Source organism: Pelecanus crispus, chromosome 8 (assembly GCF_030463565.1).
Source record: "Pelecanus crispus isolate bPelCri1 chromosome 8, bPelCri1.pri, whole genome shotgun sequence".
Taxonomy (NCBI): domain Eukaryota; kingdom Metazoa; phylum Chordata; class Aves; order Pelecaniformes; family Pelecanidae; genus Pelecanus; species Pelecanus crispus.
Window position 1 is genome coordinate 17,232,552 of NC_134650.1, and position 25,993 is coordinate 17,258,544.

The 25,993-nt window shown below is 37.3% G+C and overlaps 1 protein-coding gene across 7 annotated transcripts in view; it reads left to right on the plus strand.

Annotated features, from left to right (window-relative positions):
- TENM2 (teneurin transmembrane protein 2) overlaps positions 1–25,993 on the plus strand; it is a 554,942-nt gene that overhangs the window by 371,396 nt on the left and 157,553 nt on the right. For all 7 annotated transcript variants that reach the window (XM_075715629.1, XM_075715630.1, XM_075715627.1 and 4 more), the window contains one exon: positions 7,490–7,728. In XM_075715629.1, the coding sequence (XP_075571744.1) occupies positions 7,490–7,728 (239 nt within the window). The remainder of the gene's footprint in view (positions 1–7,489; positions 7,729–25,993) is intronic.

Sequence of the window (25,993 nt, forward strand, 5' to 3'; positions counted from 1 at the left end):
CAAAAGCATTGTAGAAAGGTCATTTTTAGCAGGCTACTGTAGTATCATTTTCAGAACAAATATAGACTCTGATAGGAGAGGAAAAAGGGTGAAGGAAAACACTACAAGAGCAGGATGTGTAATGATGGTTGAGAAAGTCAGTCTAGATGTACTCCCACTCACATACACATAAGCTCAAAGAAGTTTTTCAAGAGTGCAGATAATTGCATGTTTTCATGATCTTGTTGCTTTGCATTTTTAAGTTTTGGGTTGTGCAGAGTGAACAGGCAGTGTGAGTGACTGTACAGGAAGAGGCAGGTACATTTAGGGTGTTACTTTTTATTTTTTAAAAATTTAATCTCAAATGATGTGATTTAGTTTTCTATTTTTTAAGTTTACATGTAGACTGATAACAAAATTATTGTAGAGATTTGAGTTTATTATTCTATTCTGTTATTTATAGTTATAGACTTGAAATAGCACTGTTGCTAGCACTTTTTCTTTTTTCTTGTTGAGTAGTTGAATTAAGAGATAGTGGAGAGCTTACATGTATGCTTTTTGAAATAGAAGTGTTTTGAAATTATGTTCATTAATTGATGTAGAAAGCTGGAAATGAACGGACCTATTGAAATGCAAAATACTGTTGTCATTATCATCATTACTGGAATAACAAATGTAGGCATTATTGGATTTCATCACTTTGACTGCACTGTGCAAAATACTACTCAGAACTTTACAGCAGAAAAGACACAAGTTTTTCCACTTAAGAAGGGAAAGGTCCTATAGTTTGAGCTGATTGAGAGCTGCCTGAACCTTCCTATATCTGCATTATTGATCCAGCTCCCATTTAATGTAAGTACATATGCAGAGTAACTGATTTTTTGTGTTTATGTCTGTAAGCTGTTCCTGTTAGTTTATACTAGCTGTTAACTAGGAGTTTCATTGCTGCATTCCTGGAGAATAAGCAATAGTGCAAGAAGGATATGCATAAATTTAAAGGGTAAAGCAATTATTTACTGGCTAGCTCACACAAAAGCTAACTAGGATTTAAGCTGACAGGCTGACTGGCCATGCTCCCCACCTGTTGCAGGGCACGCAGAATCTTTTTTGGCCACACAGGCACCAGTCAGGAAGGTAGGAGGTGGCTCCTGTAGCTCCCTGGGGTCGCTGAGCTGCCGTGTGCCACCAACTCCATCACCACCAGCCATTTGACCCAATGTATCCTTGCCAACCTTCCCGGGTTTTCCTCTTTCAGATTTTATACCTTTCCACGTTGGTGTTCTCCCTCTCAAATTCTTGAGCTACTAATGTTCCCCACCTCAGCAATCCTTCCTTTCTGTATTGTTCACCTTATCTTTCTACAGCCTCTCTTTGTCACAGCTCGGCGGCTTTCTGAGCAGCCTGAGCCAAGGTTGTGCTGTTGGGACGTACCAGAGCCAGGCCTGGAACACAGGCAGCGAGAGCCCCAGGAGGGTGCTGGAGAGGGGCAACTTACAGCAGGGATTAGAGAGGGAGAAGGTTGTAAAAGCTTATCCAACAGTATCTCAGTTAACATCTTCCAGATCAAATGCAGGTTGTCCCATAAAAAGGTATTTGGTACAGAGCTAATGCTGCAGCTGTGGTAGAATACAGATGTTTTGCCTTTTTTTTACCTACTCGGTTTTCAGTTGTGGCTTTGTGAACATTGCCTATTTGTTTTTGTTTAATAATATGACAGATCAGGGTCCCCAAAGGCTGGCACCTGCCTTTTTGTACAACATCCTACCTTTCTGTCAGGCAGCTTTCAATTACTGTGCTTTTGTGTGTCCAACTGTGTGTTTGTTCAGAGTGTGGAGATGGCAGCGACAAGCTAGTCTGGTACTTAAGGCAACATCTGTGACACTCTGCTTAACACTCTGCATTTTTTAGAAGACTTTGCCTGGAGATGTGAAGAACCCAGCCTTTAAGGAATCATGAACCTTTCAAGAGCTGGGAAGCTGGTATTAGAGCTGCAATGGAAGCTGGGTGGCTGCTGCGAGGTTCAGAGTTACATTACAGTGGATAGAAGTGTCCCATTGGTATTGATGCATTCATTCTGAATTATTCTTTCCATGCCTAATAGAGCGTCCTTGGTTCCAGCACCATGCACAGTTAGTTACAAATTGATTGTCTGCAGCAGGCTGCAAAACACTGAAACAGTGTGTTGTCGTGAGGGCTGTCCTCTGCAACAGGCATTTAGGTGTGAGGGTGCCCATAAGTACACGTGTAAAATGGCAGGTTCATTTATCTAAGTATGTATTTAAAATAGCTTTCCACTGAAAGATCTATCTTACTGAGTTTAGTCTGTAGATTTGACACGATTGAGACAATTTCATGTAACTATACAATTTAAACACATATAGATAACATTTTAAACCTTTATTGCTAACTTCAGTTCATTTGGGAACACCCTGTGTTCTAGACACTAAAAAGGGTAGAAGCTTCTGTGCAATAATACCACATCAGAAAGCCCTCAGCTGTGTAAACCTGGCTGATAATCCTGTGTTTCTCTGCAAGAACCTGAGAGCAAGAACATGCAATTAAATCTCATTTGGAGAAGAACTGAGAGACCCTTACACAGGTAACCGAGGCTTGCACCAGTCTAACACTCAGAGTTCATTTTAGCATAAAAAGACATAAGAACAGCTTGTAGTTTTCTTCAATCTTGGTTTCTTTTTGCATGGAAGTTAGAAAACTGCCATAAAACTATACTGTCTGAACTTGGCAGCCACTTTGAGGCCTCCACTGACTAAAAATGACTCATGGCTACTTCTCTGGAGGACTTAGAAGACTACAGAAGATTATTTTTTTTCCCCCAGTGAAAGCCAGCATGTTACGTTCTACATTTTGTTGTTTTTTTCTGCTAAGAATAAATGTCCCATAAAATTATAGACAGATGTGATTTTACCACAGCTTGAAGATATTTTTTAAGTCCTAGAACCACTAAACTGAGCTGTTACTATTCTCTTGTTATATATCTTTTCTATTTATTAACTGCTATTAAAAAACTATGAAAAAACTATGAAAAAAAGACAATTTAAACGTTACAGCTCTCTATTTATTTTTTCATACAGAATAAGCTTAGGATAGTATGAGGAGGGAAAGAAGCAATTTATGTTAGAAAGTATCTTGTTCTTCCTTTCTATTACAGTTTTTCATCACAAAACCCTTTTTTTTTTTTTTTTTTCTCAACTGATTGTTGCAGTGTGCTGCCATGACAATCTGGCCAGAAAGGAGGGGGGGGAAAAAAGTTGTTCTCTCAAAGAATATGGAAGTTAATACAGTCTCTGTCAGACCACTGTTCCCTGAACACCAGAGGGCTTTTTGACCTCTGGGAAAATAAATGCTATAGAGAGCTCTGAATTAATGAAAAAAGCAAAATATAGCTTTTTCCATTTACCATTAATCCACAGAACTGTGGACAAATGTCCCCTTGCAAGCTCAACTTTCACAGATGTCACCTTTCTCCTGGCATCAGTGATGAGGTCCCCATCTGTCATCCAGCGCATCATCAGCACACGCTGCTTAAAACAAAGGGGGGTGCATTTTACAGCCCAGAAAGCTGCAGTGCAGTAGAGGAGAGCACTGAGCGAGCTACAGGGTTAACTTATTTTCTGTGAGCAGCATGCAAGCTCCTTCCGTAGCTTTCATGGACATTTAAATTACTGAATCATTGTATACTGACAATCATATTTTGTAGCTTTCCAGTATGGGAATGTCTTCAAGATGCACAGAAATTAGGGAGACTGGGCTGAGACTTAGCAAATTTACTCACAGGTTTTCAAAATAGAAATTTAGTCCCAATCTAAATCAAATGATTAATGCTAATTGTGAGGTAGAAAATGTGGTTTTCTTAAGAGTGTTTCATAGGTGAACAGGTAAGGCAGAGAGTACACAGGGTTTTTAATTCTAATATGGAATGTATTTGAAATTAAGTGAATGGGTACAAATAAGATCATTTCTTTTCATAAGCAGTCATTGCACAATACCTCCCAGTCTTACCGCTGTGAGACTGTAATTAATGTTGATAAATGCTCATGTTCTCTCTGTGCAGCTTGGGCCCACAGACAATTGGTTGTACCAGAGCATGTCAAATCCCACATAAAAATATAGCTATAGATCATTGGTTTTAGGGATAGAGTTGAGACAAGTCAATTTATTTCCATTAGTAGCTGAATCTAGACTTAAAACTCTGGGGGTCCAAGTATTTTGTAGGTTATGTTCTCAGTCTTTGTGGTATGCTTTACTTATAACTTAAGGTATTTCTGCTAATCCGGTCTCCAGCTTCTGAATGCAGTGCCAATTTTGCAAAATGGTTTGGTCGGTGTTGAACATATCTTTAGTTAAATGCATTTTTAAAACTTTTGAAGGCAGAATTTCTGTACTTTAAGATCATGTGCTAGCTTATAATGGTTGCCACTTTGTTGGACATCCTCATATGGAGACACTAAACCTTCAGCTTTCAAAATACATGGGTAGGACTTGCAGGTGTGACAAAATTCAGAGTTTATCCAATGATATTTTTCCTTTTTTGCTTTGAGAATGACACCATTCCACGTATCCATTTCAATCAGCCTTTTTTGCTTCTATCAAGTTCTGATCAGTTTTAGCAATATAATAGAGATCATGTTGCATGGATAAGTATTTTGGTTTTCTTTACATACTTTATGTATCACCAAGTGGATCACAGTGGAACTATTTTTTTCTTCTTTTTCTTCTCACATGAAACAGTATATGATTGGCATGTTCTATTAAAACATATCTAGATATTCATTAATTCAATTTTAATGGGAGCAGAGTTTCATTATATATCTGAGTTTACTTTAACAATGCTTTATATTAAAATTTCTGTTGGTACTGTAGCTGCCTTCTCAGCTAAAGAGGGCATAAAATTCCTGGGTTTAAAAACCTTAACATTTCAAATAAAGACAGTGCCAAACACTGCAATTGTCAGTTTGATTCTATGAGATCTGATTTTGGGCAGGAAAAAGGAAAGAACTGTAAGAACTGTTCGTTGTAGACCCTTAGGTCCAAACCTAACAGGGCCACTCATGCCATGAGGATTTAGGAGAAGGGGGTCCTGGGTTGAGGCAGATGCAGAGTTAGCCTGAATGAGAGAGATGAGCCTTCTTACCTGCTTTTGTCTCACCAGGTCTTTCTCCCTTCTGTCCTTCCTTCCTCATGCTCCACGTCACTTCAATCTTTAGTTCCTACCATGGAAGTGATACTGTGTTCCCAACACCAGAGAGCAAGCAGAAAGGACTAAAACTGCTTCTGCTAACAAGTGTTAATCAGGTTTTAACCAGACAAAAGGAATGGAAGTGTCAATAGATCTAGCGAAACACAACCAGCCTGATAACATCATTTTCCCAACAGTTATTTTAATTGAATTGTTGCAAAGTAAAGAAACATTTAAAATGAAGTGTTCATGAAATCAGACTTTCATTATTTCTTGCTTTCTTGTAGCTGGAAGGTGTGGTTTTTAATTTAAAAGGTTAGGTAATTTTGAGGGGGAAACCCTTTTAGCATTTGCCTTCACTGTGTTTCCTCATAGATCATGTACAGTGTGCAGAAAATAAGCCATTCTAACGTCTAATGAGCCTCACTGATAAGCAAAAAAGAAGGGCAACTTTATTTGAAAAAAATGACAGAGATTTTCTATTAAGTAACCTTTTTATTCTACTTCTTTCTTTGTTTTACAAATACTGCAATTAAAAAAAATACCCAAACCACAGAATTAATCTGCTTGAGACAGTTAGGCTTTGAAAGCCACTTCTGATTGTGTACTTGTGTGTCTGAAGTTTTTTCTGCGGTGTCTCCAAACCACAAAGAAAAAGTTATGATAGTGAATACTACCACTATCCTAGGTGACAGAAATATTTTCTGAAACAAACTAAATTTTGATCACTTTTGTAAGGGATGTACAAGGTCATCTGGGGTTTTAAAAAAAATAATAACAAAGGCAGTGTCAAACTAAGTGATTTTTCATGTTCATTAATAAAGTTTGTTAATGACTTCATTTAAAAAAGACCATATTTTCAGAGACTGTCTTCAAATGTGAATGTTTAATCATAAAACTGGGAAACCTAGCCAGCCTTCCTTTTACTGTCTTCTACCTGTATGCAAATTCTATGCAATTTATTATGCTCTGGCTTTCATTTCAAAAGAAATGCTTTAATACTCTTTAAAATCACTTCAGTTATTCTGTAAATGTACTTAGGAAACACATTTCAGTTTCAAAATCATTGTTGTAATAAACAGTGACTGAAATTTTGAAGTTCTAACAGGTGATTTGAGAGTGACATACTGGATTTTGATCTGAATAAAAATGTTAAACATTTTTACATTTGAAGTTAGGCAGGTTATTTTAGGCTACCGTTTTGATTTTGGAGATTACTGAGTATCTTCATTCTCATCGATTCCAAGAAGTACTTGTTTTTCAGCACTGTGAAGGGTTAGGGTATGGAACAGATCTTCAAAGCTCTTTTGTCTCAAAACAAGTGGCCTTCTTGAAGACCACTGCCTTTATTCTGTGCTTCTCTTTTTATCATTTACTGAGAACATGCTCGTAGTCAGTTCTTCCTGACTGTGAGAAGTTAATCTAGAGAAGCCAGCCTTCTAGTTGGCTTTCTCCTTTTCCTTTATCTGGAATGTATTGGCAGCATTTTCTGAGATTTTGTTAGGTAGTATATTTTGTCCCTTATTTTCTTCTTAACAAATGTATGGGCCGTTGAAGTCCTCTTTTTTTTTCTGCTGAGTCGTGTGCTTTTGGTGATTGTCTCCAGTTGTTCAAACCACACCTGTGTACCATTAAAAAAAAAAAAAAAAGGCTAATGCTAATTCTGGCAAGATCTTTTCTTACAGGACTATGGTGTTTGCTCAATAAGTTCTTAATGTTTTTTTCCGGAAGCTTTTGCCAAGAGTGCTAATGAGACTCATAATTTTTTTGTCTTAGAATATTTCTTAGGTAATGTATTCCACAGGGAAATCATGTAAACCTGTGAACTGAGAAAGGATGTTTTTTCATAAAGTTAAGTGTTCTGTTATACTAATAAACATTACAGATACTTTGTAGTGGAGTTAGTTGCTTTGTCCTAATCAAACAGAGGCCAAAAGGAATTGATAGTGACGTCACTTCTGAATGAGCTTTATTAACTAGACTGCTTGCACTTCTTGCAGCTGCAATCTGAACCGGTACTCAAGACACTTCATCGGTCATGCTGGTGTTTTAGCTAGTATCTGGTCAAGTTGCACCTAATTACAGAAAGGATTAAGCAGATATCCTGACACTGTGTTTTAGTGACAGTTGTTAAGCTCTGGTAGCAAAAAGACTATGAGAATTTTCATCTCCTTATTTCTTAATAGAAAATCCTTTTTCTTTTTAGTTGAATTTAACAAATTATGGCAGCTGGAATGGAATAGGAATAGGAGATATTCTTTCTTAACTACAGGACTCGCCATTTTCAACTATGTTCCATTTTATGTTTTTCAGGCATTTCTTGTTTAAGACATCTTCTGGAACTACTCCGCTGTTCAGTAGTTCTTCCCCTGGTTACCCGTTGACCTCAGGAACAGTTTATACTCCACCTCCCAGACTGTTACCTAGAAATACATTCTCCAGGAACGCGTTCAAGCTGAAAAAACCCTCCAAGTATTGTAGCTGGAAATGTGCTGCTTTATCTGCAATTGCTGCTGCAGTCCTGCTTGCCATCCTGCTAGCATATTTCATAGGTAAGGCTGTGTTTTCTCTGTTAAATCACATGGCTATGTCAGCAAATGAAAATTCAGCAGATAAAAGGATGGTCAATCTGTTTCACAAATTTGTGTTCTTAACAAGCAAAGAATATTATTATTCCTTATATACTGACTAATGAGGAAAAATAAAATGTTCAAGTCCTGTTCACTGTCATAAGAGCAGTAGAAACAAGAAGTCGATTCAGGATTCTCAATGTGCAGTGTTAACTTTAGGTATCAGATAAGCATCTCTCATAGATGGTCCAAACAGAGGGTGACAGAATGATTTTTTGAGGTACTGCCACACGGTTAAAAAATATTTGGAAAAAATTGTGATAGGTGGTAAATCCATATAACTAACAGAAGGTACTGGCATTTGAATTCAAATATTACCCTCACACGCTGCCTTTAGATAAAAACCACAAAATAATGTTGATTAATAAGTCTCAGCCTATATCTGTCTGTGTGCCTAAATTCCTGGTGGTGTTAGATCTAAATAGTTAGATAGTTCCATTTTGTATGCTGTTATTTTCCATATTCCACACATCCTTAGTATTTTGTAAGCAAAAATATAGAAAGGAAACTCTAAATGTTGTGCTTATTTCACGTGATTAATATACCAATACTGACGACACCATGTCCTACTTCTTTCTGTGGTCTTTCAAGATTTTTTTAACATGCTTCTGTTATTTTGTCTTTCTTAATTTAATTCATTTCTGATTCCACCCCCCCCCCCCCCAGGTATCCCCCTCATTGTCCATTGTTTTGGAGGTTTTTCTAAGTGTCTACATAAACTAGCTTGGTATTTTCTAACTTTTACAGTGCCTTCAACAATACGTTGATGACAATGACATGCTGCACAAACTGTCTAGCTTCTCTAAGTAAATGGCAAAATTACAATAGCTTGTCAATATCTTCTATCAATATTTTCCAGAACTATTCTGTATTTAGTTCATCTCTGAAACTATTCTCATATATAGTGCTCAAAAGACCTATAAAGATGTACTGAATTTTCTCCTGATTCTCTCTATTTGAAGAGAATGATTCTTTTTTTTTCTTTTTTTTTTTTTTTTTTTGATCCCATATAATCTGACTCAGCAGGATAGACACTATTTCCTAAGGAAACCCCATTTTTCATACTAATGAGCTTCCATATGTAATTAATATATGCAGTGGTAAGAGAGAGCTGACTGGCTACTTTATTGCTGCTGTCTCTTTAGGCCAGGCCTAAATCCCAGCATACTCAATAGTATGGAGCTAACCATCTTTCTACATTTCTTCTGTAGAAAACCTCAGCAGAATAACAGGCTTAGTTTGATATACAAGTAAAAAGATTGGAAAGCATATGATTTATTCAACTTGACAGTTATCATACAACAGCTCTCTGTTTGAGTGATTATGCACATGGGAAATGATATACTGCAAGTTGAACATCTTAATCATGTGCATAACTTTGTAGTGATGGATTATGAAATGTATTTTTCCTTGGTATTTAGGTTACTGTAATCAAAAGCAAAGCTTGGCAACATGGTTATTGCTTTATACACTTTCATATACGAAGACAAGAGAGAATGCAAGGCAATGCATTGACTCTTAGTAACTGATGACTGATCTATCATTTCAAGTAATGACATAAGTGATCCATTTTGACAGAAGTTTTTGAGGTCTTCTTTCCTGACTAAAGAATGATGAGTGCAATGAAGTTGGCTAATGAACACGAGAAAGCAGGTTTTAGGAAGATAGTGTTGGCTCAAGGATTAAATGAGAAGTTACCTGACAAGCTTCATTCCATACACAGTAAAGAATAAGTATATTGAAGAGTAGCTGTCAAAACGAGAAAATAGTTGCAATTAATCCTGTGAATAAATTTGATGGATCCACTGTGATCATAATTTACAGTCATGGAAAAGAGAGAAAAGAAAACAAAAAAGAAGTTGCATTGCCTTAGGTGCATGAGAACAACAGAAAGATAAAAGGGATGTGCGTTAGTTAGGCCATTCATTAATTTAATTCCCTCACTCTCAGCAAAAACTCATACGATTCATTCAACGTGATAAAGAGCAGGTGTAAGACCATCAGCTATAAGCTAATCCACCCATTAAATTGCTGGGACTTGCTGTCCTCCAATAGTATGACTTAAAGTGCTTGGTACTTAAGGTGCTAAATCATCTCCTTATTTAAAAAAAAAAACCCAAACAACCAAAAAAACCATCTTAAGAACCTTTCCTTGTTCTGCAGTTCTCTGGAGGGTTACCTTCTCCTGGGTATGTACAGAACTTGAGTCCAGGGAAAACTAAACATCCTCTCCCCTGGGGAAAGAGCAGCAATGCGAAATACCAGCTGTCCCACTCCTCTGCAGCTCTTTTGAAGCTCCTGAACGGCTAATCCCTGAACTGCTGTGAAGACGAAGTAACTCTGTCTTGCTCTGTCAGGAGGAAAAATGTTTTTCTGTTTTCAAAACGGGTGACCAGAATAATGTTCAGATCAGACCAAAATCCCAATTCTGTCCTAATCATTGAGACAGTGGGTAGGCGAGAGCTGTTACTGTTGTTGCAGTAACTCCTCTTGATGGATTTTGCTGCCCCAACTTCAAGCATAGGAGAGGCTTTAAAGGTGCTGATAAAGTTTTTCTGCCATACATGTCCACAAAGAAAATTTCTTGCTCTCCACCATAGCAGAGGTTATATCACTGGGGTTACATTAGCTAAAAGTAATAGATATGGAAAAAGTCATCAAAATTTGCAGCAAATGGTTCTGCTACTTAGGTTTGTCAATGTATCTAGGCTGTGTGAAGATGATCATATCAATGCTAATCAAGACTATTGCAGGACTAAATGAAGAAGGCAATGCTGGCAAATATAAGGTAAATTATATTGGAAGAATACTTTGAAGTTCTCATGGTCTTCAGGATTTCTAAATGAATTGTCCTATAATAAAAGAGATGGGGGAAATTGATACGGATAGATCATTAAAAACATGCTGTCTACACATTTAAACATGGGACTTTCAGAGGACTGCCAAAGATTATGGGTGGCATGAAAAAATTTCTGATGAGGGGTTATTTAAAGAGACAAGCAAAAAAAGTATCATAACAGATAGAAAAGAATAAATATTAAAAAAATTATTTAGGCGTTCCTATTGCCTTTCTGATAACACACACATAAAAATACAATGAATGAAATGGCAGTATGTTTAAGGCTTTAAAAATAAATTCATAGTGCATAATAACCTTTGAAACTTTTTGCCACACTACATAATTGATGTTAAATAAAGATACTACTGAGATTTTAAGAAGTTAAACATTTGTCAAAAAATGTCAATATGTCTTGTTAGAAGGAAACTTTGGTTTTTATTTTCTTTTTTAAGATATGTGTAGATTGATGGTTTAGATCATAAAATGCCATCGAGGTTTGGCTATTTAGATAGACTCTTCCTTTATAGGCCAGTCAGTACCATCGTTATCTGAGTCTTTGTAAATCTTCCTCTGAAACTTACCCTGACTGATGTCTGGGAAAAATTCCTGCAGGTCTGCGTGGCACTGGTCTACTGTGATACAGCATGTGTATGTGCAAAATATGCTTGGTTTTGCATGCGTACAGGTTGCCATCTTAAACATACTGTTCTATACCAGAATTCCTTTACCCTGACAGAGTTTCTGCAGAAACTTTGACACACATCAGATTCACCAGATTGAAAATAAATCAAGCAACTTTGGGGTTTTTTTGTTAAAGGAATAGACAGAGGCAAAACATTTTCAGATCGTTTCCATGAAAAAGAGCATTTTGTTTCTATGTCTGAGTGTTATACTGTTTTTAATAGCAGAGAATAGGCAAAATTCACTTCAGTTGACTTTTTCCTTCTATTGTATACAAAATGTTGTCTGCTTATTTAAAGCCAAGTTTATCACTTCTCCCTGTTTCTTCAGTAGCCAGATGTAAATGAAATGCAGAGTATAAGTTGGTAGTATTGCACACATTTTGGTAAATTGCAGCATGCAGTATGTAAATGAAATTGTCCTACAATCCTGTCTGAGACATATGTCATTTCACAAAGCCCAGGAGTTATTCCTGTTGTTCTGGGGTGACATAGGAAGAGTATAGAACCAGCCATTGAAATTAGGACATCCTGAAGATATTGGACTGGTGGTAAAACCCAGTTACAAGAAAGTAATTTATAAAGTGTCAAAAGGAAAGCATATACCGTACATATTGTCTTTGTCAGAGTGTTCACTTCAGAGGTTAAGGGAGTGATGAAAGCATTTGTCATGTTAAATTAGTTTTTAGCTCTTTAGATTCATGCCAAACTTGGAGGGAAAAAAAAATTTAAAAAAAAAGAAGAAAGAAGGAGAGGAAAAAGAGAGTCACCTTCTGTTTTTCACAAAGCAATTGCTACCATACATAAATACCACATTTTTGTAAGCCCCTACACGGCTCTGATTTCTGCCAATCTAACTTTGAGCATCAAAGAACATCTGACCAGCAACATGTCAGTACATTAAAAATGTGGTAATTTAAAGTATTTAAACTTTCCTTTGGAAAAAAAAAAAATAGAACTGTTATTTCCTGTGGAAATTAAAAGCTACAGTGGGTTTAAAGATGGTCCACTTGAAAATAGTATCTTGAGACTCATACTGATAACTTTTGGAGTATTGATGCTATTTTATCTACTCCTATCATGTGCAAGAAGATAAAGGAAAAATAAAAGGAAAATGACAGAAAGAAATTATGACAATAGCATGCTTGCACTACATCTTTAGTGCATATGTTGTGCATGAAAATTTTATTGCTCCTTTATTCTTCAGTGTTATTTGGCCTTAAAGACACATGAAGTTTAAGATAAATTTCAGTTTTCTGCATAAACTTAAAAGAATATATTCACTTCTGTGCTATAGAAAGGGACAGATTTCCAAAGGGTCTGGCAGTTAAGTAAGCAAATTAAAATGTCTTTTTTTTTATTCCCTATATATATTTAAAATTAGAGCCTGAAAAGTAGCTGTGCACAGAACAAATATTTTGGTAAATTTCTTGCTATTAGAAAGTATCATAGTAGGTGTTTTACGCATAAAAGGCATATAGGTAAATAAATGGTTAATTTATTTGGTTATCTCTCTTGCACCCACAAAAGTATTCATTTGTTTCTGTGACAGTCAGACAGAATTTATGGGGTTTCTGAAAAAATTAGACTTGGAAATAGAAGTCTCATCTTTGCTCTGCATCAAATATGTGTACATACCACAGTTTGCATAAAATTGTATTCTTCAGGTGTTGATATCAACTTGAATTATTTTCTTCCCACTAATGAGTCAGATATTTGCTAATGTAAGTGGTTGGGTGAAGTTTCTTGTTCATTCATATTTGTAATTTCTTCCACTCATAAGTCCAATTGTCTTTTTGACCCTGATTCCACAGATCAGGATTCATCAAAACAGTTTGCTCAAGTGGCTATCTTATGTATCAATTGATTTTTTTCTCTCTCTCAGTTGTTTTTGACAAATGGCAACCTACATTTCATTTGATTTCTTAAGTTGCATTTGTTGATTTTTACTTGTAGAGTCAGAAAACCACTGACTTTGTCTTGTCCAGACTTCACTGAAATCAAATGTGCTAGACAATTTGGAAACCAAGACTGAAAAAAGGGAAAATCATGCAAAGATGGAACCTCTGCGAGGCAGAGGTCATCTGGCTGCCAATCACTGCTATCAGATTCACTTGAAATCAATGTAAACCGAGGGAGCTCTGCATCTTGCAAGATTAGCTGATGACAGAAGGTTCTGTTCTTAAATTTGCATTGAAAATAGGTGTCAGTTAAGGGGCAATAATTAAATTTTAGAATATGCCTGTCATATTCTAAATGTCACGCATTCAGTGATTCTTATTGACTGATATCAGTCAATCTGAGAGAGAAAAGAGTGGTAGTAGCTCGGTAAACTTGTCTGATGCTAGCTCTGAGAAGAGAGGCTTTGAGCTTTTCAGGGGAAAGCATCTGGCCTCATTCCATAAGAAAACTATGCACTAGTGCTGGGAATCATGGAGCCTGGATCCAGGAACTTTAGATGTGTTTTTCTAGCCTAGCAAGTATCCTATTTCACAGTCCAAAGGTGTAAGAGATTCATTAGGTGAAGGAGACAATTTTCCTAGAGACAAAATGCTCCAGCTGCTGTATATGCATAAGGCCACAAAGAACAGGAGGATTTTTATGTGAAATTACTTGGGTGTAGTTTGCCTGTGCTTTTCTTGAGTCAAAAATACAAGCTTGATCTACAGATTTGTTCCAAGAAAAGCCAATGTACCTATTGTTTTGCCTAGCAGAGATCTCAGAGATAATGGAAGTAGCTACCTTTCAGTGTGAAGGGGCAGTCTTACGCGCCTGTTCAATTCTCTTTGTCTTTGTTGAGGATTTTCATACAGTAAACCTCAGCACTCAAAACTAAAGTGAGACTAATGTTTCCATAACTCACAAACTGCTATCACGTGCCAAGCACTTGAACTTGAAAACCCTTTCTGCTTAGCTACCAAGGCAAACAAACATACTCTGAAGCCTTAGCAAGAAACGAGACCAAGAGGATGTTTTCTTTCGTGTGTTATTGGGGTTGTGTTTTGTTTGTTTCTTAATGCATATTGCACAACACAATCTAGGACAGGTCTGAGAAAACGTTTTTCACAAGATGCTGGTAGTGCCTCCCAGAAGCTGCTAAAATATGTTGCTGTGCTAGCTATACTAGCTGATGCTGCACTGCTCAAAACATGTGGTGTGGTAGAGGTTAGTATCACAAAAATAAGAAAAGTGATGTAATAGGATAGCAATGGCTAACCGGGAAACTTTAGAGAGATAGTGTTTAAAATTGGTAGTTTAGTAGTACAGTTATTATTTACACAGTACAGGTTTTGGCTTTTTCTACTCAAAGCTGCAAGAATGGCTTCCTCAGAGATGCTTGCCTTTTTTTTTTTTTTTCCCTTCTCAATTGTGAAGCACTGCTGTTGTTGCCCTACCATGCACAAACTAGAAAATATCCTGGGTTTCATGATGGCTGTGGAACAGAGCCTATTCTCACTTTCATCAGTGCAAATACTGAATAGTACGAATTTTTTTAGTAGTCTAGAATTTAATCCCGGAATCACAGGTATGAAGTCTTGTCAGGGCAAAGAGATAGCAGAGATAAGTAGATGCAAAATACATCTTGCAGGAAGTCAGGGGGAAAAATTATGAAAAAGCTTTGAGATACTTTAGTGAGACATGCTTTACAACCTAGCCCAACATACTGAGATGAGACCATTCTTCAGGGGAATAGTGAGCATAAGGGATATTGAAGATTAAATTTTGCTAATATAATGCCATCAGAGGTACCTATCAAATAAACATGTGGTCATTCTCTTTGAAAAGTCAATGTTCAATATCAGTGTAAAATGTCTCATTTCTCCCTAGGGAAACATTGCTCTGTTAGCAGCTATTTATATTGAGATCACCAGTTGATCATTTATGGATTCATTTCTATTGATTATTTGTTGCTGTGCTTCTTTGTTAGCTCATTGCGTTGTTTTGCACTTAGCGCGTTTACGGATTTTATTCATTTAAGTGTAGAAGTATGTTTGCCTTTAGGAATATAACTATTGCTCAACAGGGTAATAGCAGATTGAAAGATTTTGTAAGTGTGGCTGATGTAGCTCTTACAACGCTATTATGAAAGCCATGAAAAAGAAAAAAAACAAATAAAAAATATGTGTACTAAAGAGACAAGAGAATATTCAAGGAATATTCAAGGAACTTGCAGGAAGACAAAATATAAAAATAGGAATTAAATTCAAGTTGTGAAAATAATAAGACAGGGCAACAGACTGCAGAAATTAGGGAGCAAAAGAAGTTGGAAAGAGAAATGACACATCACTATGAAATGACAGAAAACTTTACTCACCATATAATGTAATGTGGTGAAATTGCCTCCTTTCAGTAATTTAAAAAACTGTTTAAGAAACAGTTTTCAGGTTCATTTCAGCTTTTGCTTATTCAGGCTTTAATTCTGTGTAGTCTTGCTGCATCATACTTTGAGCTACCTGCTCATTTCACTGTTCAGATACAAAAAATCCCAGCCGTCTTATATATTCTATATGTCCAGTAATAAAGTCATTCACTTGCCAAGGTCAGTGAGTTTGAATACCTAGCACACCATATTCATGTTATGTTGTGCCTTGTTACTAATTCTTTATATGATAGCCTTGTAGTTATAATCAGTAAAAATGGCATTTTCCATGACAACCTATCTGATCCCTGGGGCAAATTTTGCTCTCCAGATTTAGGTTTACAAGGTTATAGGGTAGTTCAGGTTGGAAGGGACCTCTGGAGGTCTCTAGTCCAATCTTCCGTTCAAACCTGGATCATCTCTGAAGTCCAGTCTGGTCTTGAAAACCTCCAAGGACAGAGACTGGGCAACCTGTTCCACTGTTTGACTGTCCTCATGGGGAAAAAGTATTTCCTTATATCCAGGTTGAGCCTTGTTTCAATATATATACCCTTTGTCTCTCATGATCTTATCATGCACCAGTGTGAAGGGCCTGGCTCTTCTTGATGACCTGTAGGTATCAGCAGGCTGCTTTTAAGCCCCCATAGCCATCTCTTCCCCAGGGTAGACAAACCCAGCTCCCTCAGCCCCTCCTGCCAGGGCAAGTGCTCCAGCCCCCAAGCATCCTGGTGGCCCCCCCTGCACTTGCTCCTTTTTATTGATGTCTTTGTTGTATTGGGAGGCCCAACACTGGATGCAGTTGTCCTAGAAGCAGACTAAGGAGTGCAGAACAGATAGGCATAATCATGTTCCCCAATATCCTGGCCATGCTTCTGTTCCTACAGGATACGGCTGGCCGCCTTTGCTGCCAGGGCATGTTGCTGGCTCATGTTTGACTCTCTGTTCACTGGGACCCCAGGGCCTTGCCCACAGAGCTGCTCCCCAGCCAGTCAGTCCCCAGTTTGTACCACTGCAAGGAGTTATTGCCCTTTCTAGTGATTTGAGGCATTTTTGCCGGAATAACAGTGAGTGCTAAACTCTAAGACATGTAGTCCTTTCACTGAGTATGACTGAATGTTTGTTTTCCACAACAGAATTTGACCATGATGGGTTTAGGTGAGCCAAAGCCTATTTTATTTAATAGAGTAAGGGGCGTAAGAAGGAGAGGCTCCTTTTTTGACTGATACATACTTTCCTAATATTCAGGGAATTCTGTCCTACTTCATTTCTCATAATTTTTTCTGACATCAGAAGCTTGAATTACAATGCCAAAATGAAGAATGTAGTTGATTAGAAAAATCATGTTTTGACTTGTATGTTGAGCAGATTTGAAAATGAGAGTATCACTATTGAGCCCTGCTGTGTGATTATAGACACTATTAATGTCTTTATCTTGGCTATTACTAAATAATTACTAGAAAGGACAAGCATTTGTATTAATATTTCCTGAATGGAAAAGGAATTTCATTCTCTTCTGTTGATCTTACAGGACCTTACCTAAAACTTTAAATCTGCTCTGGGTTTAGTTTGTTTTCTTCTCTGGGATGTCCAGATTTATCCCCTTGTGTTGTGTTTAATTTTTAAAAGGTGATATACATAATACATAACAGTGCTGCAGTTAATTTTAAGCTGTTTTTAATGTGCGGGTTGGTTGATCAGCTGATTTCTTCCAACATTTTTTTTACTACATACATTCTGAGGAAAGCCACAGAACAAAGATGTTTTCACATACTAATGCCAGTGTGGCAGAATAGGTTCCCCATTTGCTGAATGAGAAGGGGTACCCTGTTTCTGGAGCACTTTATTTGCCTTGCAGGAATTGACCTGGATTAGACAAGACTCTTTGAAAGGTCAGTCAGTCTGTTGCATATATGCTGCCTGTACCTGTGTGTTAACAGTTGTTTCATTTAAATCCGAGTGTACTGCACTATTTTTGCAGTTATGTTTTGTATTTTGTATAGTTGCGTCTTCTCCTTTCAATTTATTCATTCCTCCTGCAAGAGATTTCCTACTTCCTCTGAGGTGCAGATGACTGCATAGAACTAATGTAGTAATCAGAGGCTGAAGAATTATGTGAGGAGGGCAGGAGATTATTAGAAGGCCCTATCCATGTCTACTTCAGCAGGAGGCAAGGCATGAACTGCTCATCCTCATTATTCTAATTTGGCCAGATAAACCAACTTTAGGGCAATTGTACCAACAGCAAGTGCAAAGCCAACTACTTTGAAAATATTTGGCAATGTAGCTGAGATAATTCTGCATAGTCAGAAGAAAAATGTTACAAATTTTCAATTTTAAATCAGGAACTTTGTGCTACAGCTATGCTTCCTAAATATGGAAATCATGAAACCCCTGTGTAATTCTAGGGGAGCTAGTCTGATCCAAGGCATGTGGTTTATCAACAAACTCGGGTTTTGCTCCTGATAGTTGGAACTGGTCTCAACCGAATTGGAGTTGTGAGGGTAATGTTTCCTTTTGAAGAAGAAAGGAGATCCTTCTTCTGTAAGAATGTACTGTTACTAGAGGATTCTGTGTTCAGTTATTAAGTCTTTAAAAGAGAGGAAAACAGCACTTGATATGCTGAGAAAATTAATAGATGCTGGAAAAATGTCAGGAGTACATAGCAAGTATCTCAAGGTAATATAAAGGCAGGTGTGAACTTGTGACATCTCTGCTGGTCTGTGGTAGTTGTTATTATGCCTATATAATATAAGGTCTTTTCTGAGGAGAGAACTGTGCATGTTTATAAGAATGTGGTGCAGAGCTGGGACCTTAAAAATAGAGAATTGTGTTAAAACTGGCCACAAGGCAGCAGAGAGCACAAACAGAAAGCAGATGCAATTTAGGCCCATAAGATTTATTGAGCCAAAAGTTTATTTCACCTGTTGTTTCTTTCTTCATATATATCCCCTTCTACATCTTGAGACTCCATTAATCACTGAAATGCAAAACCCCAACCACATGAGAAAAGAGAAAGAAAAGCCCATAATGGAACCTATTTATTAAGAAAAGCTCAGGGATCTGATTAGTCTTATTCTTGCATGGGGAGTTTTTAAGTTTTTTTTGACATTTTTATGTCATTTTAACTCTTAAAATAATGTTATTGCCTTTATAGCCAGAATTTAGTTTGAACCTTAAAAATCAAAGTTCTTTAACCTGGGTCAGGGATTTGGGGCTTCCTTCATTAAGAGTATCAGGGTCTTTTTCACAAGAAGAATTTTTCTGCACCTCTGGAGGCTTCCTGAAAATCCTAAAATAAATAATAGAAAAATAGTGATTTAAAACCTAATTTCTAATACAAACCAGACCTGGCTGTCTAGATGAAGAATAAGCTTCAATAAATGGGAGACAGACGCAAGCCTCTTCAGTATGAAGAGTAGCGAGGATGCAGAAATAGAAATAGGTTTTTCATTACATGAGGGATTATGCTTGGGCCAGAAATGCCAAATATTCTGTGGACCGCAGCTGCACTTTCTGTCTGCTGTTGTATTAGCTGGTAATAGTAAAACAATGATGTGATGGTAGAGACAGCTATTTGTTCTCAGAAACACAGAAAAGTTGTTTTCCTTTTCTTTGCTTGGATTGCCATATTGTAGTCCTTGGCATATCTTAAACTTCTATCCTTTTGCAGCAAATGGGCTGCAAATTAAAATATACATTCTCCTTGAGCACCACCTGAGGATGCACATACAGTTGCTGATGTGCTCCCTTAGCCAATTTTTTCGTCCGTAGTTCTGACACTCCTTAGTCAATTCAGGGACTCGTTATTTGCTTGCACAACCTGGGTCATTGCAATTGCCTAAGCAGCCACAAGCAAGTGCCGCCAATTAGGCCTGCGGCTAAGGAAGTGTGTTACTGTTACTGAAAGCAGTGAATTTATAGACATTCAAGAAAACAGCAAGATGCATCTTGCTACTTGATTGGTTTTCTGTCATTTGATCAGCACTACCCACTCTCTTAACAGAGAGACTGGAAATAGCATTGGTTTTCAGGATGTAGTTTGGTGAAGGGTTTCACTCAATCTCATCTTAGAATATTTGTAAAGGAAAATTACTGAAGTTGAAAAGCTGTGATTTTCATCTCTTCTTTTAGAATTTATCTAGATGTCTGACAAAACGAGTTTTATATTTTGTTTTAGGACAAATAAAGGTTTAACAACATCTAATACATGCAGTTCTCTTCATCTTTAGATTTTTTTTTCCTGTCAAAAATCTGTGCATGTTTTTTCTATAAAAATCACTGTGAAAACAGTCTGTTTAACTCTATTTCACCGTGCTATGAAGTATTGTTTTAATATGTTGTTTGACTTTTTAAAGTGACCGTTCATAAATCACTCTTCTTTTCTCCCACATTTACCAGTAGAAAACTATAAACAGCTAGAACAGAAAAAGGCTTTTAAACACAGTGCAATTTGCTTAACATTGATTTGAAACTCCTGGAATAATAGATACATGACAGGTACATTGGAAGAGGAGGAATTGTCTTTGCTTCGACTGTGCGTGCATTTGAAAATGTACATTGAAAATTTGACTGTGGTTTCCATGATTTGAGGAACGGATATTTCGTGTGGAATTCACCATTTTGGAATTCCTGGATACCAGTTGCAAAGCTATCCACATCCCAACCTGCATTTCAGCCCGAGTCTGAAGTAGGAGACCTTTTAGTAGCTACTTTTAGTGGAGTAGTGTTTTGCTGATGAGTAGTCCTCAGTACAGCACAGCTGAGTGGTTTAGGTCATTGGGCAGGTGTAGCCTGCTAGAACAATCCATGCAGTTCCTGGGCTCATTCTGGCACTGGCTTTTTCAAGGGCCCCGGAGACACGGGAAAAGAGTGAACTGCAGGTTCTGGACTGTACTACAAATCCTCCACTGCCAAGCACAATTGGACTGTCAATTCACATGGTAGATGCCTTTGCCCTGTATCTGTGACCAGCGTGCACTCAGTCATTTCCCAGGGAAGGGGCAGCACATGGCCATGGACTGACTTCATAAAATCCATCCTATGTTTTACCTTTTGAGTATGGAGCCTTATGCTGAGCAGAGATCTTAACTTTTCCTAATAGAAAGGTCCAAACCAAAGCTCAGGGCCCAAAGCTTAGGAATTCTAGTTCTCTTAACATGTAGATTATTTTTTTTTCAGTTGTCAGCTATCCTTTACATACTTTCAGCAGATTTTATTTTAAGTGCTCTCCATTAACAGCTTCTGCTGTGTGCTACAACTTGTATACTCTGACAATCCCAGAGCAGTTTGCAAAAGAGGTAATGGCTGCATATATTGCATACCTTGCTTTCTTTGGTATAGTCATGACTCTGGAATCATATATATTTTTTTATAGTTGTACAAAGCAGTTTCCTAAGTTCAGTACTCAAGGGCTTGACACATGGGTAAGTTACTGAACACAGTGGATCACCAGTAAGTTTCCGTGTGGATGTTTTTAGCGAAAATTTGTGAGTTTTCTTACTCAGTTTTACTGTGTGACCCCAAATCTTTCTGTTTTCAGAGACAAAAGACTTTTGTATTTCTTGCAAGGCAAAACAGGCCCCAGATAGCAAGGGTAAGATATGGGGTTTTGGGGATGGCAGTAATGCAGTCTTTTACTTTGCTCAGTAAGGTTGCTCATTAAAATCTTCAGATGAAAGATTTACTGATTTGATCAGAGGGCAGGAGACTGGCTTTGAAAGTTGATTCTTTTAAGCAATCACTGTTTAGCTAGTCTCCATCATAATGGTTAGGCATGTGAGTACTTGTAGATAAAGGTGGAGGCATACAATTGTATTGAAGATAACAGTGAATCTTTGTTTCCCTTGGCTGGAAATGTAGACACAATCATGTCCTTTCTTGGCTGAAGGAAAATACAAAATCCTAGCTGCTTTCTCCTCACTTGAAGTGTCTGTAGGGCTGTGGGGCTTCTTCCTACCCTCTTTTGCTGGGTTATCTTTTGTTAAATATGATTTATATCGACATGCATGTGCACTATGCAACTTGTGTTCAGTCCTTAATAAGTCATGCTTCTTATCAGTGCCAGCTGCGGACTGGGGGAGGCCTTTGAAACCCGTTGTGTGTCACCTTCATGAAAATATCCCCTTTGTCAACTCAGGAACTGGAAATCCTGCAATCATTATCCCTGGTTTTCAGTAATATAGATGCCCTGCATGCCATTTACAAATTGAGACATTATTGCTTAGTATAAAATGCCATTTCAGTTTGAACTCTCTGTCTAGTCTGGTAAGATAAGATAATATTATTCTATGATAGTTTTACCTTTTAAAGCTTTTCCTAAATATAGACAGAGTTTTTCCCTAAAGCCTTTTCTTGGAAGTCAAAGGTCTGGATTGAAATGGCAAGCTTATAATAGAGTTTGGGCTGCAGATTATGAAAACGCCAAAATTATAGTAGACAGCATTATATTATACATGTCTCTAGTTTGCTTATGGTTTGTGTTTATGTGTATAGATATCTACAAATTGAACTGATGTTTTTATATATATATTTTACTGATCTCTTTCACCTGCTTTTTGTTGTGTGTAGATGGACTTAAATCATATGTAGATGATATTTTGTGCTGTAGTAAAAATTACTAATACTACTTTAAATCAACAGAAACTATTAAAATATTTCCCCTATTTTTTAGCTTGCTTATTTTATGTATTTGTCAGAATTTTACCCTAGGCCCATTATTGAAAATATTCCACGTGTACCTTTCTGAAGTTTGTTGGAAATCCACATGTAAGTAAAGTCAGGAATGGGAAAAATAATCATAGTTTGTGTAGGCTTTTCTGCAGCAGGGGAGAAGTTTACAAAAATAGCTGTGGCAATAACTGGAAATACTTTATTTTCTTTGGTGAATTTACAGTATCTCAAAGTGTTTAATATTTTGGCATAATCTGGTACATATTGGCCACCAATAGTTAACGGATAATGAATTATAAAATTGTTCCCTTTTATAATGAGAAATGTGACTTAGACCCATCATTGCTACAGGGTTGGCTGTAGTTTCAGTGCAATGTTTTGTATAAGTTTTAGTCTAGCATATGTAAGGTTCACTGAACACTAAATCTAGACTCTCCCAACAGCCTTACAGATCAGCTGGGTCTGCAGAAAACTGCCATTCCCTGTGTACATTTTTGTGAAAGAGGGCACTAGAGAAAGTCTTTAGGCAGAAGCCATTTAGGATAAAGCAGTTTGTCCCAGTTATGAAGTTGGGGAAAATCCCTCTAACTCTCATTTCGACAGCATGGATTTAAAACCAGCCCATGGTTGGGCAAACTGCAAGCTGAAAGTATTCTTAGGCACCTCTAAAGCAAAGTTTTCTCTCTGTTTCGCTGGCTGAAGGTTAGATGCAATCTCCTTGAGCATGGGGGGAGGGGGGAGGCAGGGGGACAGTGCAGATTTTTCACTTCCTCTTCTCTCAATGTAAGATCATCTGGATTTGACCATCCGTTTCTTTCCTGCCCTTGGCAGTGGTGCAGGCACCACTTCACAGTGTCTCTCTGGCACCATCAATCTGTTGTATGAGCTTGCAAGTCAGAAATGGGCTGGAATGCCATGCCTGGAAAACAAATAGCACTAGTGTCCTAGCCAAGGACTAACAGATGGGGCTAAATTCTACTACCCTCTTAGTAAATCTAGCTGGAAAATTGATAACCAGATTTTTCAACTTCAGCTGAAATAAACGAAGTCCTAGGTCTACAAAAGGAATTCCAGGTACCACCTCATAGCACTTGCCTCTGTGGCTGAAGTTTGAGTTGACAGATTTCTTTTAATCATAACTTCCACCCCCCCAGTTGTATTTCCTTACGGGCATTTTAATTCTTGACATCTATGTCTTTCAAGAAAATGCAGTTTTAATTATGCACTGGGATTTTCTTAAGGGAAAACACATAATCTGTGGCACTCTCATAGTTAAACAAAAGTTCATGTAGAAGCCATTATTCTAAATTTTATTTTCCTTAAGAAAAAGTGAGCATCTTATTTAGGAGTAATAAAAAAATTGTAAGTTTTATTTATTTGTAAAGCAATAGCTGCTGTGATTGAAATTAAACATGGAATCATGCTGCTTCTGATTAATTCTAGCACAGAAGAGCCAAAAGAAGGGCTTGATTTTTCTGTAAATAGGCTAAATTAGCTTCTGGTAAATAATGATAGTTGGAGGAATTGAAAAGACAGACAAAAGTTTTATTTCCTACTCAATGAAATTACTTACTCATTTTTAAAAAATAATGCTTGAAGTTAAGGCTATGATTCACTGTTTTCTAGAACTGAGATGAACAATAGTTAATGCTAATTTAGCTTATAAGCACTTTACTATGGGGAAAGTAAATGTTACTATTCCTACATTCCAGATGACTAAACTGAGTTTCAGTAATGTATATATTTTACATTGCCGTAAAAAATGGATCTTGGGTCTGTTGGTTTTGAGTGTCTGTTTTGAGTAGTATCAGGCTCTATATTCTGGTATTTAAAAGTAATGTGGTTAACTAGATCTCATGCAGACCATTGGGTTTGAGAAAGAAATCATAGCACAAGGTGGTAAAGTATGATAGACAATTCATGCCTATTAAGACAGCAAAGCATGATAGACAATTCATGCCTATTTTCAGGTATTTCAGGAGAAGAGGTCTGTGTGTGTGAATGTTTATGTCTGTTGATAATGAAGCAACTTCTTCACCAAGTGCTGGAATGATAACATGAGATTCACTACACTCACTTTCCAAAGAATCCTAGATGTTCACATCACATTTGGAGCAATGTTTTAACACTGTTTTCCCTTACAGTAGGCAAAATAATTTGTTCTAGCTAACATCTCAACACCTTTATTTGTGAATAACTAACATTTTGTTAGTTATTTTAATGAAGAATATCGGTATACTATTTAAGAGGAGTTCTGATATTCTATTAAAACTTAGTATAAGGGTCAGCTGAGCTTTGGGTATCTGTGTCAGAATGTTTTTCTCACTGTCCTGCTCTACCTAACCACTTGTTCCCCAGCCAGTTTGATTTTCTCAGCTAACTTTATGCAAGGAGAGGGCTGTAGCCTTGGGTGCTACCAAAGCAATTAAAATCTTCCTCTGGTCTTTTAGGATGCAGGACTTGCTCTCCCAGCACAACCTTATCTATCCATTTTTATTTCAGGACCCCAAATTAGCATCCTTGTGGGGCAAAGTATTGCTTTTCAGGCTGTTTGCTGGGGAAACACTGTTCCTTGGGGAAGTGCAGCTATTTCTGCACTTTTTTCCCTCCTGTAAGCTGAGCAGAGGGGAAGTAGAAATCAGCACCGCTCAGCTCTGAGAAGGCTCTGTTGAGGGGGACCAGGCTCATGGTATTAAGTGAATCCACTGGTCGTTGGCAGAACGTCAGGTATGACACCCTTTGCCCACACTGAGTGCTAAGTCACTTTCTACCATTATTTTAGCTGAGGTATATTATTTTTCCAGAATAGACAATGATAAAGGAACAATTTCTTCAGGGTAGGAGTGAACCTGGATCACTTGGGGAATCTTTCAGTGCTACTCTATTCTGAGAATAAATGGCAAATACCAGGTCTGGGGCTATCAGTCTAGTGTCTTTTGTTAGCAGGATATTCACCTTAAAAAATTAAATGAATTAAAGTGCAATCTAATGTGGTGGAAGCTGTAACAATAATAATTAAATATTTAACATTAACGTTCTGTTCTGAAGGGAAGAAGACAAGTTTTATTCTATTTCCTATACAACTTGATGAAAAGAACTTTACAGAACAAGGAAAAAGAGCAGTGTGTTATTTCTGCTTTCTGATTGATTTTCTTTTGAGGGAGCAGATCCCAACCCCCTAGTGAAGCTTTCAAAATGACTCTGCTTGCACAGTGATCTGCCCTTTGCCACCTCTGGTTTACTCATCCATCTTCTAATGCTGATACTACACACTCCTCCTTTCAATGCTATCACGTGCAGGAGTAGTTCTGTTTTGTTTGTGTTACTCTTAGTGGCGATAATGTGCTTTCTCATTTAAGAATCTGCAAGAATCTTGAGTGTGATTCCAAGGAAAATAATTTGTATGTTACTAGTGAAAAAAAATTATACGGCCTTGCAAAAGAAAGATAAAATATACAGAGATGTGAATGTTAGCAGTAACTATTTGTAATGTTGACAACTCTGCCAACATTCCCAAATTGCTTTTAAAAATTTTAATAGTTGTTTTGTGGAGAAGACAGTGAATATTTTGATCTTGACAGTAAGACTGTGATTTCATCCAAATAACCAGATACAGATTAATTAGGAGAGATATTGCAA